The 13,516-nt window shown below is 48.3% G+C and overlaps 1 protein-coding gene across 2 annotated transcripts in view; it reads left to right on the top strand.

Annotated features, from left to right (window-relative positions):
• Nucleotides 1–13,516, top strand: part of WDFY4 (WDFY family member 4) — an 821,140-nt gene that overhangs the window by 214,784 nt on the left and 592,840 nt on the right. For both annotated transcript variants that reach the window (XM_085608765.1, XM_085608766.1), the window contains one exon: nt 786–976. In XM_085608765.1, the coding sequence (XP_085464891.1) occupies nt 786–976 (191 nt within the window). The remainder of the gene's footprint in view (nt 1–785; nt 977–13,516) is intronic.

The raw sequence follows: 13,516 nt of genomic DNA, 5'->3' as shown, positions 1-13,516 counted from the left end.
GTCCTGTGGTGGATGGAGCACTGGGTCAAAGGTGACCTGGAGCAGAGGCAGCTGAGTCCCAACAGGAAAGCTATTGGGCAGGGAAACTGCGAATCTAACAGGATGGGGGAATCATGAATTTATGGCAGTTCCCCAAATATTGAATGAACCCCTAGCCTTTCACAGAACCCTAGTATCAAGAACATTCCACCAGCAGGGGATAAAGGCCCTTCTAGAAGTTTCATGGTAGTGAGCGCTTTCTCCAGAGATTTCGATGTAATTTCTGGAGAGAGGATGTGGCCTAAAGGCTAGTGCGGCCAACCTCGAAGTTGGGGAACCGGGTTCGAGTCTCGGCAGGTACACTCAATAACCGAATCTTGGCAAGGACGCTCAACAGCCTGTGATTCTGGGCAAATCACTTAATCTTCCCGTGCCAAACCAAATGAATATGTCCATCTGTAAAACAACTAGTGCTCATGTAAAGTGCACTGATACCTTTGGGTGGAGTTCGTGCTATATAAAACAAAAAAAAAATTAATTGCAGATTAACAATCTGAATGCCACTGGGGCCAGTTCAGCCATTCATACTTCTGTGTTTGAGAAAATAAGTGCTTTTGAGTTGTTATACCTCAATGTACATTTCTGTTTTTTGAACTGTGTGCGGTATAACGAGTTCATATGCTATTGCTATTCAATTTTCAATGCTTTGCTATATTAAGAGTGCTCTTGCCAGAATCAATATATTGTTCTTGGCATTGACTCCAGGTATCGCACACCTGACCTCTGCGGTGTCCTTTATTTTCCAGTGGTCCTCAAGGATTATGGTATGGTCCCATACATCAAGATCTTCCTGGACGAGGCATGCTTCCGCGGTGCTGCCCTTCAGATCCTGGAGCAGCTGTCCGTCATCAACGCGGAGGAGTACATGAGCATCATCATCGGGGTGCTGTGCTCCTCGACACAGGGGGAGTCCCAGCTCAGACTGGATGCTCTCAAAGTGAGTGTCATCTTCACCATTATCCTTTCTCCTCTTTTGTTTCTTTGCATACCGAATGGACAGAGACGGGTGAGCCGGAATGTACACGGTACCAAGAAATCACTGTGCATGGAAGCAGTGTGTGCACAATGAAGGAGGTGCATGAAACGTGAACAAAATGGTAACGGTGCACAGGGAGCCATAGTGGCAGCTGGCATGTCTCTAAGGTGGTAGGGTGGGTGGGACATTAAATAAAAAATAAAAAAATTAAAACAACTTCCCTGCAAGTGCGACGAGACGTCCTCCTCTCCTGCCTTGATGGTCTTCTCTCCTCGAGGCAGGCAGGCAGACTCCAAACTCCCTTCACCAATCCTAGCGCTGCTCTCACCAGCGTGACAGCAGTGCTAGGATTGGTGGGAGCGGCCTCACTCGGCGCTCCACAGCTCTCTGGAGGCTTCGGCTTTCTCTAACCGAGCTGTTATAAGATCGCTGGGTTAGAGAGGTTTAAAATATGCATGTGTGTCTGGCCGTCGCAAGACTGCCGGCCAAAAAGACATGCGCACCATAAACTGAAAGTGTCCCACTGTCTCAGCCGCAGCCCGGCCCCTTCACGACGCTCCGTTCTGGACTGGGTGAAGAAAACTAAAATGGTAATTGAATTAACTCCATTACCATTTTATTTTTCTCTCTGGGGGGCACTTCAGTGGGGCGACGCTCCCCGCTCAAATGGAGAAGCTGCCCCTGTGGCAGTCTGCACACCAACCATTCTGTGTATAGTGCACTCTTGTACACAGTACATGAGTAAAGATTAACGCTGTATACAAGAAGGTAGAGGCAGGCAGGTTAGTTATAAAGGGAATGAGAAGGAGGATTCAGAGTTTAGGATTTTGGGGCAATATATGTGTAGAATGAGGGAGTATTTTGCACTCAGACAGAAGGGATTCAATATACAAATAAATATAAGCATTGGCAGAGCCAATCGGTCTTGTCTATGGAGCCTATTGCTTATTGACGATGCTGCACAGCATTATTTAAAAGCATGCTTTGCCAATGCTCTGCAGCATGGGCAAAAACAAAAAGAAAGAGTAAAAGAGTGCGGTGATGCAGCTCCTACTGGCAGGCTTGTCATTTTGTTGGTACACCCATGCGCCATCACGCACGTGGATGTGGTTTGCATCTTTATATATTTACCGATCCAAGATGGATCAGTAAATAAAATAAAAAATTTAATTGAAGTAGCGCGAAAGCACTTTGTTTTAGAGCAGAGGGGCCAGTGGCAATTAGCTGCCTGGCGCTCCAAAAAAACGAAAACAAATATACTTTTTTTTTTAAAAAGACTGTGGCGGGGGGGGGGAGGTGGCACAGAAGAGTGGTGAGGTGAGCTGGTGGAGAGGCAAAACACAGATAAAGCCATGTGGGGAGGATTAGACAAGGAACACAGACAATAAAGAGAACATTCAGGATGTGGAGAGAACCACATGAGGATAAGAGCAACACAGGGCACTGGGGGTGAGGCACATGAGGGAGAGAGCAACATGAAGCATAGAGGGAGAAGCACAAGGGTGCAAGAGCTGGAAAACACTTGTATTCTAATGGGGTGCTTAACTGAAAGGTAATACCTATGAGTAAGCAGTGGGAGGACACAACCAAAAGGATGGTGAGGAAGCTATGCTGTATGGGAGAGATAAACACAAGAAGAGGAAGGCAAGCAAATGCAAGCTAACAAAGTAGACGCAAGTAAAAGAGAGTCAAAGTAAAGCCAACCAATAGTAAGCAATGGGTGGGTACTTACTTTTTGGCAAGCTCACAATAGGTCTTTCACACTCAGACCGCTTGTGCTAGTTGAGGGATGTGACCTAAAAAAGAAAGTTCTTTCTCATAATGCACTCAAATATTCCGTACACATGGAGCAGGTGTGAATGCTAATTATGTAACCTTGTGGTGGGAGTGGGTAATTTTTGTGACAGTGAAATTAGAGGGAAGGGGTTTTCTTTACAGAGTCAGTACTAATGAAGTATGATTATATACATAGTGACTGTGGGAGATTACACTTTAGAATATTAACCTTTGATTATTTTATTTTATTTAGTATCATACCACATATTTTGGAGACACTAAGCACTGTAAAACCCAGGTATTACCTAACTTAATAGTGCATGCAGTATCGACCAGAGAAGGATGAAATTGTAAGTTGCTTCCCAAAATATGCAGTCCCCATTAGATGCCATCAACAATGAGCCATCTTGTTATCTGTGAGTCAAATGGAGTTCTTTATAGACTGAATAAGAGTGATGGAGCATTCACTACATAGGAAGTGAAAGCGTGCAGCATTCTGTGCGCATGGAGATTCTGGAAGGATATTTTACTGTGGAATGACTGAGAGACAATACCGTACAAAGAGAATGAGACGGAAGCAATATTCAGTACAGAGGAAGAAAGAGCATTGGGGTACTCTCCAGAGAGGAAGTATGAGTGAGGATACATTCTGTAAAGCAGGAAGAGTGGGGGCATTTTGTGAAAGAGTGTGTACCTTTTAAGGAAAAGGTTGGTGTTCCTTACACTGAGGTGATAGCCTGAGAGGGAGGGAACATTCGCTAAATAATGAGTGATCGCGAGGTAATTTTTGTATATAAGGTTCAAGGTGGCTACTTTCTAATATGCGTGGGAAGTATTCTTAACACACGGGTGAGACTGAGTCAGTTTTGTATGCACAAAGAGTGAGTGAGGGGGCATTTGTACATACGAAGCGTGGAAGCTTGTACATGCACGGAGTGCAAGTGAGTGAGTGTTGCTCATGGATGAGTATGGTTTACACTACTATAGCAGTGGGAGAACTTTTTACAAATAAGGAGTGAAAGTGAGGTACTATGTATACAAAGAGAGTGCGTACGCCCATATACAGGGATCCCGAGTGAGTGCAAACTCTGGTGAGAAGAATGTTGACATTTCTTTGCACTCATTTGTCATTGACGGAGTAAACTCAGTAGGGAGTGAGAGTCGGGTAGTATTTGTTCACAGAGGTATGGGAGGGTGTACACTGGGAGTGAGGGTTGCTTAGTGTTCTTTAAAGGGAAGTAGTATTGGTAAAAAGGGAGTGAGGAAGCATGTGCACGGGGATTGTGAGTGAATAAAGACATGAGAGAATAATATACTAAGGGGATAGAAGTGGGAGACCTTGTGTGTACAAAGTCTGAGAGGAAGGAAGCGATCTGTAAAGAATATTGTTCGCTATTTTACAGAGGGAGGTGGAATGACAGATTATGCAATTCCGTAGCAGGTGTGAGTGAGTATGTCGTGGGCAGTGAGTATGAGGGAAAATACAATGTTCTCTTATTACCAGTTTATCTAGAGAAAAAAACATTCTTTTGGCCTTACTGTCCAGTTATTTGCACACGAAATACGTCATTAAACACCTCACTTCAAGGCCCTAAAAGCCGCCTGTGTCTGGGCAGTGGCCTCACGACTGCTGTCAGAAGAACATTCAGCCCGCGCTTCCAACCGACCTGGGCCTGAAATCCAGCGCTCTTTCCTCAGCTAATTTTGATAAATGATAACCCAGTTAAAATATAATAAGCTGGCAAATTTATTATGAGATCCGCGGGGAGGCTGATTGCGTTACGCACAAATTCAGATTGATTCGCTAATACAGATTTAGCTGTTAACGCCTTTGCAATTGGATTAGCCCGGCAGTCTTGCGACGTGACACACCAAAAATTATGAGGAATATCCAATAATGGGATGGCAAATAAATCCTGTTAGCGCTAAGTGAGTTAGCGCTTCGGCACGCGCATCAGCTGCATGGGTTCTGGCTGGAGGGAGACTAACTTATAGGCGATTAAAGCGTAACCGCGTTACAGGCTGCGCTGATGCCGTTATGGCCGACCCTTTGTGGCGCGCGGCGGAGGCTCTCTGATTACTGCCTGGCCGGACTTATTACATTTCACCGTTGTTGAGGACCCACGGCCACGCTGCGGGACTGTGTCACTGAGCCGAGTGATGGAAGACCCCGACCCCGGGCGGCCGACCCTCCAAGAGGCCATTCCTGCTCTCCTCCTTTCCCGCCAAAGTAGACACCATGACAGGCGGAAGGTGACATAAATAAGACCAACCACTTAGGGCCGAGCTAGGACAAAAAATAGTCCCGGGCACCAAATTAAAAGTGGCCCCCATTTAGTGAATTAGATAGCTAAAAAAGTGGCCCACGCTTTTAAACTGTGGCAGTTTCGAACTTTTAAAGACATGCTGCACAAGTGTTTTGCCAGTTATCAAGATTACATTTATTTGGATTTCAGATTGCTTCAGGCAATTTTGTGTTTGATATCAGAGAAACCAAGAGTAAATATAGACCCAGCAGACCGTAAAACAGGCCCTCAAACAGCCAAAAAAAAACGGACCACACACGGATCTGTCAGACCAGCCCTCCAGGTAGTTCCTGACTGCCCTACAGGCCCACGCTGAACCCGCCTGTTCTAACCACTTCCTTTAAACTATCAACCTAAAAAACCTAAGGGGACTTTTTGAAAAAAGGCAGGAAAAACGTGTGATATGCGACGGGACATGGCCAAATATGTGCAAAACTGCACTTATGACCATATTCAATCAATCAATCAATCAAAGGCATTTATAAAGCGCACTACTCACCCGGAGGGTCTCAAGGCGCTGGGGGGGGGGGGGTCCGCTACTGCTCGAACAGCCAGGTCTTGAGCTTCTTCCTGAAGGAGAGGTGGTCTTGGGTCAGGCGTAGTTCGGTGGGGAGGGCGTTCCAAGTCTTGGCGGCCAGGTGGGAGAAGGATCTACCTCCTGTAGTCGCTCTGTGGATGCGGGGGACGGCTGCGAGGGCGAGACTGGTCGAGCGGAGGTGGCGTTTGGGAGCGTAGAAGTTGAGGCGGCTGTTGAGGTAGGTCGGGCCTTGGTTGTGTAGGGCTTTGTGTGCGTGGGTGAGGAGCCGGAAGGTGATTCTTTTGTTGATCGGGAGCCAGTGCAGGTCTCTCAGGTGTCTGGAGATGTGAGTTCGTCTGGGGACGTCGAGGATGAGTCTCGCCGAGGCGTTCTGGATCCGCTGGAGTCTCTTCTGGAGCTTGGCGGTGGTACCGGCGTAGAGGGCGTTGCCGTAGTCCAGTCGACTGGTGACGAGGGCCTGGGTGACTGTTTTCCTGGTCTCGGTGGGGATCCACCGGAAGATCTTACGTAGCATGCGCAGGATGTTGAAACAGGACGAGGAGACGGCGTTGACTTGTCTGGTCATGGAGAGGGAGGAGTCCAGGATGAAGCCCAGGTTGCGTGCGTGGTCTGTCGGTTTGGGTGCGTTGCCCAGGGCAGGGGGCCACCAGGAGTCGTCCCAGGCGGAGGGTGAGGAGCCCAGGATGAGGACTTCCGTCTTGTCTGTGTTCAGTTTCAGGCGGCTGGTCGTCATCCACTCGGCCACGTTTTTCATCCCTTCGTGTAGGTTGGCTCTGGCGGTGGCGGGGTCGTTCGTCAGGGAGAGGATCAGCTGGGTGTCATCGGCGTAGGAGATGATGTTCAGGTTGTGTTGGCGTGCGATGGCCGCAAGGGGGCTCATGTAGACATTGAAGAGGGTGGGGCTGAGCGAGGAGCCCTGAGGGACGCCGCAGGTGACTTCCGTGGCTTCTGATCTGAACGGGGGCAGGCGGACTCTCTGTGTCCTTCCGGTGAGGAAGGAGATGATCCATTCCAGTGCCTTCTCCTTGATCCCGACGTTGCTGAGGCGCTGCACTAGGGTGCGGTGGCAGACAGTGTCGAATGCCGCGGAGAGGTCCAGGAGGATGAGGGCCGCTGTTTCTCCGTTGTCCAACAGGGTTCGGATGTCGTCTGTGGCAGCGATGAGGGCGGTCTCGGTGCTGTGGTTGGCCCGGAAGCCTGACTGGGAAGGGTCGAGGGAACCAGTCGTCTCGAGGAAGGCTGCCAGTTGCTTGTTGATGGTCTTCTCGATGACTTTGGCTGGAAACGGGAGGAGCGAGATGGGGCGGTAGTTCTTGAGTTCGGTGGGGTCCGCCGTTGGTTTCTTTAGTAGAGCGCTGAGTTCGGCGTGCTTCCAGCTCTCAGGGAAGGTGGCGGTGTTGAGGGAGGTGTTGATGATGTCCCGCAGGTGGGGTGCGATGACAGCGTCGGCCTTGTTGAAGATGTGGTGAGGGCAGGGGTCGGTTGGGGAACCGGAGTGGATGGAGTTCATCGTGCTGACGGTGTCTTCGAGGTTGATCGGTGTCCAGGCGTTGAGGGTGGTGGTGGGGGGCGTTGGTTTGGTCGTGGGGAGCGTTGGTTGTGTTCTGAAGCTGTTGTGTATGTCAGCGATCTTGTTGTGGAAGTAGGAGGCGAGGGAGTTGCAGAGGTCTTGCGATGGGGTGATGTCGTTGGTTCCGGCGTTAGGGTTGGAGAGCTCTCTGACGATGTTGAAGAGTTCCTTGCTGTTGTGTGCGTTGTTGTCCAACCGGTCCTTGAATGCTGTTTTCTTGGTGGCGTGGATCAGTTGATGGTGCCTTCGGGTGGCGAGCTTGAGGGTAGTCATGTTGTCCGGCGTTGGGTCTCTTCTCCATGCTTTCTCGAGGGCTCGGCAGTTCTTCTTGGAGCTCTTGAGTTCGTCGGTGAACCAAGGGGCCTTCTTGCTTCCGGGTCTGCTGGGTGGGGTCCTCAGAGGGGCGAGCTCGTCCGCGCAGGTGGAGATCCATTTCGTGAGGTTGTCGGCGGCTTGGCTGGGGTTCGGTGAGCTGGCGGGAGGGAGCTGGCTCAGGGATGTGGTGAGTTGTTCGGCTGTGATCTTGTTCCAGCTTCTTCGTGCGGCCTGTTGCTGGTGGTGGTGGACCGTGGTTCTTTTGAAGGTGAAGTGGATGCAGCTGTGGTCCGTCCAGTGGAGTCCAGTGGCGTGGCTGAAGGAGATGTCTTTGCTGGACGAGAAGATGGCGTCGAGTGTGTGTCCGGCGAGGTGGGTGGGGGTGGTCACCAGCTGCTTGAGTCCGAGGGTGGCGAGGTTGTCAAGCAGGGTGGTGGTGTTGCGGTCGTTGTTGTTCTCCAGGTGGAAGTTGATGTCCCCGAGGAGGATGTAGTCGGCCGAGGGGAGGGCGTGCGGGCTGATGAAGTCGGCGATGTCTTCGCTGAATTGAGTGCGTGGTCCCGGGGGTCGGTAGATCAGGGTGCCTCTGAGGGTGGTCTTGGGGTCGGTGTGGATCTGGAAGTGCAGGTGTTCGGCGGATGTCAGGGTGTTGTCGGCGTTGGTCGAGATACGGATGGTGTCTCTGTGGATGATGGCGATGCCTCCTCCAGTCTGGTTGTCGCGGTCTCTCCGGATGATCTTGTAGCCCTCTGGGACGGCGATGGCGATGTCGGGCGCTGAGGAGTCGTTCATCCAGGTTTCCGTGAGGAAGGCAACGTCAGGAGCTGTGGTGTCGAGGAGGTTCCAGAGTTGAACGGCGTGTCTGTGGACGGAGCGGGTGTTGAGCAGGATGCACTTGAGGTGGTTGCTGCTGGTGTTCGGCTTGGCGGGTGCTGGTGCGGGGCAGGTCCGGATGCAGGTGAACTTGCAGGTGCGGCAGCTGAAGGGTCCGTGGGTGCGTCTCGGAGTGGCTCGGTAGCACCCGGGGGTTCGGCCGGTGTTGAGTGCGTTGAGGGTGGCGGCATCGTAGGTCCGGCGGGTGGGCTGGGGTCTGCGGGGGCCAGGGGTCCTGGCACTGGGCGCGGTCCAGGCGCGGACGGGCTTACCTTTGGCGCACCTTCGGCGCTCATTCGGTGCTCCCGCTGCGCGCGTCCGCTGCGCGGTCGCTCTGGGGGCGTCATAAGAGGGGAGCCGGGAGGGAGGGTCTGCGGGGAGGCGGGGAGCGCGGGAACCAATCGGCGGGCGGGGGGGCGGGGTCTCGTGGGCAGCGGCGGGAAACCAGGGGGCTCGGTGGCGGCGCTTGGCGGCCCTGTGGTGGCTCAGGCGGCAGGCGGCAGCAGGAGGTCCAGCAGGTAAGGAGCAGGCGGGAGGTGTGTGAGCGACCAGGCCGAGGGCACAGTGGTCACACCTGGGACGGGGGAGAGGGTCCCCTTAAGAGGGGAGCCGGGAGGGAGGGTCTGCGGGGAGGCGGGGAGCGCGGGAACCAATCGGCGGGCGGGGGGGCGGGGTCTCGTGGGCAGCGGCGGGAAACCAGGGGGCTCGGTGGCGGCGCTTGGCGGCCCTGTGGCGGCTGGGGCGGCGCTCGGCGGCCCTGTGGTGGCTCAGGCGGCAGGCGGCAGCAGGAGGTCCAGCAGGTAAGGAGCAGGCGGGAGGTGTGTGAGCGACCAGGCCGAGGGCACAGTGGTCACCCACCCATATTAGATATACATATACATATTTCCTTTAAACCCATGTCTGAAAGGTGCCTGTTGCAAGATAAATGATAATGTGTAGGTATTCTTGTGTCTTACACTTCGTTTCTGTAATAATCGAGGCAGGCTCCAATCATAAAGATGAAGAAGTAGTCTTTATTCACCAAAGAAGACCCTATCCAACCGCCTCTCATCAGCTCCAACTGCTCAATGAGAACACAGGTCCCAGCTCATTCTAAGAAACCCAACATGTCATACATAGCAACATTACCAGTATGTCATACACAGTAACCAACCATAGATATGAAAGATGCCACACATCTCCCTTCCCTATAAAACAACATAAAGCACAAAAAAAAAAAAATAACACACACAATAATGAACAACGCATTACTGAACATAGTCCTTTAAGTAACTAGGACGTGAAGAATTTCCCAAAGAACGTCGTGCACCCTCAACCGGATTGGTTGAGCTCTTCACCAAAGATCCGTTCTTTAAGATAACTCTTTCATCCAAATACCCATGTCCATTTTTTAGAACCACCACTCTGTTAAGATTCCATACACGGTGGTCTTGAGTTTTAATAGCATTCTTAAATATTTTGATAACAGTCATAGGTTTTAAAAACTTTAGATTTGTATTACCACATTGTCCAGGTTTTTTGATTGCCACAAGATCCCCAACATTTACCTTTAAAGGCTTGACACAATTTCTACTGTCAAAATTAAGCTTCCTCTTCTTGACTTTACAATCTTCCCTTTCCTCCAGTTCATCTTCATCACACACAACCACTCTGCCCTTACACACACTGTACTCGTTTACCCAACACGGCTCTAAATGTGTATTTGGAATTCTCCTTCGAAACAAAAAAATTGGAGTTTTCCCAGTAGTCGAATGAGGAGTCCTCCTATATTCCTCAACTTTCTTAAGAACCTCACACCTCCAATCTAGAGCTAAAGCTTTAGCAAGAGTAATTGTCTCCTTTAATACTTTGTTGAATCTCTCCACCATCCCGTTAGCCTCGGGATGATAGAGAGCACATTTTTTTATGCACAATCCCACAAGAACTCAAAAATTCCTCCATCTCTTTCGAGACAAATTGTACCCCATTATCTGATAAAATCGATTTGGGCAACCCTTCTCTGCCAAACAAAGTTTTTAAACACTTAATGACACTTGTTGAATCAATATTAGTTAGAAAAAAAACTTCAGGCCAACGAGAGTACATGTCAATTATGACTAATAGGTAAGTCTGAGAACCCGAGATATTAATCGGTCCTAATATGTCCAAGGAAATGTCATCCCATGGTGACTTGGGTCGAGCCCTTACCACCATAGGCTGTACCCTTGGTACCTTAGACTTATCACTCACATTGCACAACATACAATCACGGATTTGTCTTTCAATAAACTTGTCCATACCTGGCCACCAATACGAAGAACGCAGTCTTTCTTTAGTTTTTGTAATCCCAGGATGACTAACATGACCCAACTTCACCAACTCATTTCTGAGTTTCTCCGGAGGAACCAGTTTCATACCCCTGAATAATAAACCACCATCCACTGCCAGTTCATCTCTTACATACCAAAAAGGTTTCGACCTCTCAGAACCACATTTAGGACTTACCCAGTTAGTCTGAATCAGATTAATCACTTCTTTGAGGGTATCATAACCTGCAACCTCATCAGACCATTTCTCTTGAGATATATGAGAAGGTTCCACCATACAAACCCATTCATCAGAGTCATCCACGTCGTTACACTCACCACAATCCTCCGACACCAACCTAGAAAACACATCCGCTACAACATTATCCGCACCAGGAATATGTTTGATTGAAAAAGAGTACTCCTGGAGACCAATTATCCATTTGGTAATCCTACTTGAAATCAAATCCAAGCCTTTATTCTCAAATATTTCCACCAAAGGCTTGTGGTCTGTTCTAACCTCAAAATTAACACCCCACAGAAATATTTTCAACCTCTTTATGGCCCAGAAGATTGCTAACGATTCACGCTCAACAACAGAATACCTGGTTTCAGGATCCTTCAAGCCACGTGAGAGAAACATAATAGTCTTCATACCTTCAGGACTAACTTGTTGCAATACAGCCCCAAGCCCTTTTTCACTTGCATCCGTTGTCAAAATTGACTTTAGCTTAGTATCAAAACTCTTCAAAAACGGCGCATCCGCTAACTTCTCCTTAATCAGAGAAAACTCATCCTGACAAGCACTAGACCACACAAAGTTAGAACCTTTTTTGAGAAGTAGTCTCATATTAGATGTTAATTCTGAAAAACCTTTAATAAACTTCGCATAATATTCAATCATGCCAAGAAAACTCATCAGCTCATCTTTGGAGGCAGGTGCAGACAACTTGCGAATCGAACTAACCAAGTCTTCTTTAGGTCTAACTCCCTTACCTGAAATATTGTGTCCAAGATAATTCAGCGAATTTGTTCTAAACCTACACTTTTCAATCTTTATCGTCAAATTACCATTACTCAGCCTTAACAGAATATCTTTTAGCCTTGAATCATGTTGCTCTGTGTCATCACCAAACACTAGGATATCATCTTGGTAAATACACACCCCTTCAATGCCTCTAAGCAAGCTTTCCATAACCCTTTGAAAGACTGAGGCCGCAGAGACGAGACCGAAAGGCATCCTAATGAAACGAAAAGTACCAAAAGGCGTAATAAAGGCCGTGAGATCTCTGCAAGAAGGTTCAAGTTCGATTTGGTGATACGCCGAAGTTAGATCGATGGTACTAAAAACCTTAACTTTTCCCAATAAAGCAAGTAACTCACTGATATTAGGCAAAGGATATCTGTCCACCACTACGTTCTTATTCAATTGGCGCAAGTCTATGCATAGACGCAACTCTCCATTGGCCTTCCTTGCGGCGACCACCGGAGAAAGCCATTCAGTCCCTTCCACCTCTTCAATGATACCATTTTTTTTTAACTTCTCCAACTCCTTCATCATTTCATCCTTTACAGACAACGGTACTCCCCTGACCTTACAAGACGAAGGTATGGAATTATTTTTAAGCTTTATCCTATGTTGATAACCCCTTAGACAACCTAGACCATCATTAAACACCTTAGGAAACTCTATCCTTAAATTCCTGGTAAATTCACAGTCACTTGGTTTATCAACAACACAAACATGGTCTCTCAACAATATTTGAGGCACAGCATTGGGATCTAGGTAAACCCCAAGTTCACCCTGATGAAACCAACTTATCAAACTATCACCTTTTTTCGACACATAGACCTTTCCTGAAGTCAACCTACCTTTATACTCAATCAGGCCCCAAAAATAACCATGCAACTTTATTGTTTCTCCTCCGTAAGCCACCGGAGTTATGTCGGGCTTCAACAACTTCACAGTATGTCTCAACTTGTCCATATAAAATTCATTGGACACAATTGTTATTTTAGCACCAGAGTCGAATAAGACCCGGGTTGGAATTCCATCCACTAAAATTTCATCATGCGGGCATGACCTCTTATTGTTGCAACCACTAACTTCAGAAACGATTTGACCACACTCATACTCCTCGTAACACGTATGGGAACCCTCACTCTCACAAACATCTACTCTTTTGACCCTAGGAGGAGGTTTAGTTTTGCAAACCTGTGGAAAATGCCCTTTCTTTTTACATTTGATACAGGTGTTACTCAGGGCAGGGCATTTTTGATCGTTCGCTAAATGCCCTGTTTTGTCACACCTAAAACATTTCAAAGAGGAAGTAGTACTATACATCCTTCCTCTATTACTCCCAACCTTCTCCTTGCAGTCTGATTTGTGAGAAACTCTCTTTTCACTCACACTTTCTACTTTGGAGTCAACTGTCTTATCTTTGTTAATAATAGCAACGCATTTCAACAAATGCTCAATTCTTTTTGCCACCGCTATTACCTCATCTAAATTAGGCTCATCCCTAAGCCAAAGTTCTTCCCTAACCTTGTCCATATTACATCCTAACATGAACTGATCACGCAAATGCTCCTCCACTAAGCCCTCAAATTTGCATGAAGAAGCTAATTTCCTCAAATCAGTTAAATAACTTTCCACTGTTTCTTCTTCATGTTGCATTCTTTTCCCAAAATGATACCTCTCTAAGATAGTACTTATTTTAGGTAAATAATGTTTGTCTAATTTACATATGCAAATCTCATAGTCATTCAGCCCTCGTGCTTCCACAGTAGACAGTTCCGGTAAATGATCAAAGACATCCTGGCCTTCTGACCCCAAAC

Source organism: Triturus cristatus, chromosome 1_2, assembly GCF_964204655.1.
Source record: "Triturus cristatus chromosome 1_2, aTriCri1.1, whole genome shotgun sequence".
NCBI classification, from domain to species: Eukaryota; Metazoa; Chordata; class Amphibia; order Caudata; family Salamandridae; genus Triturus; species Triturus cristatus.
Note: the sequence above shows the minus strand (reverse complement) of the source record. Positions and strands in the feature narration are given on the sequence as shown.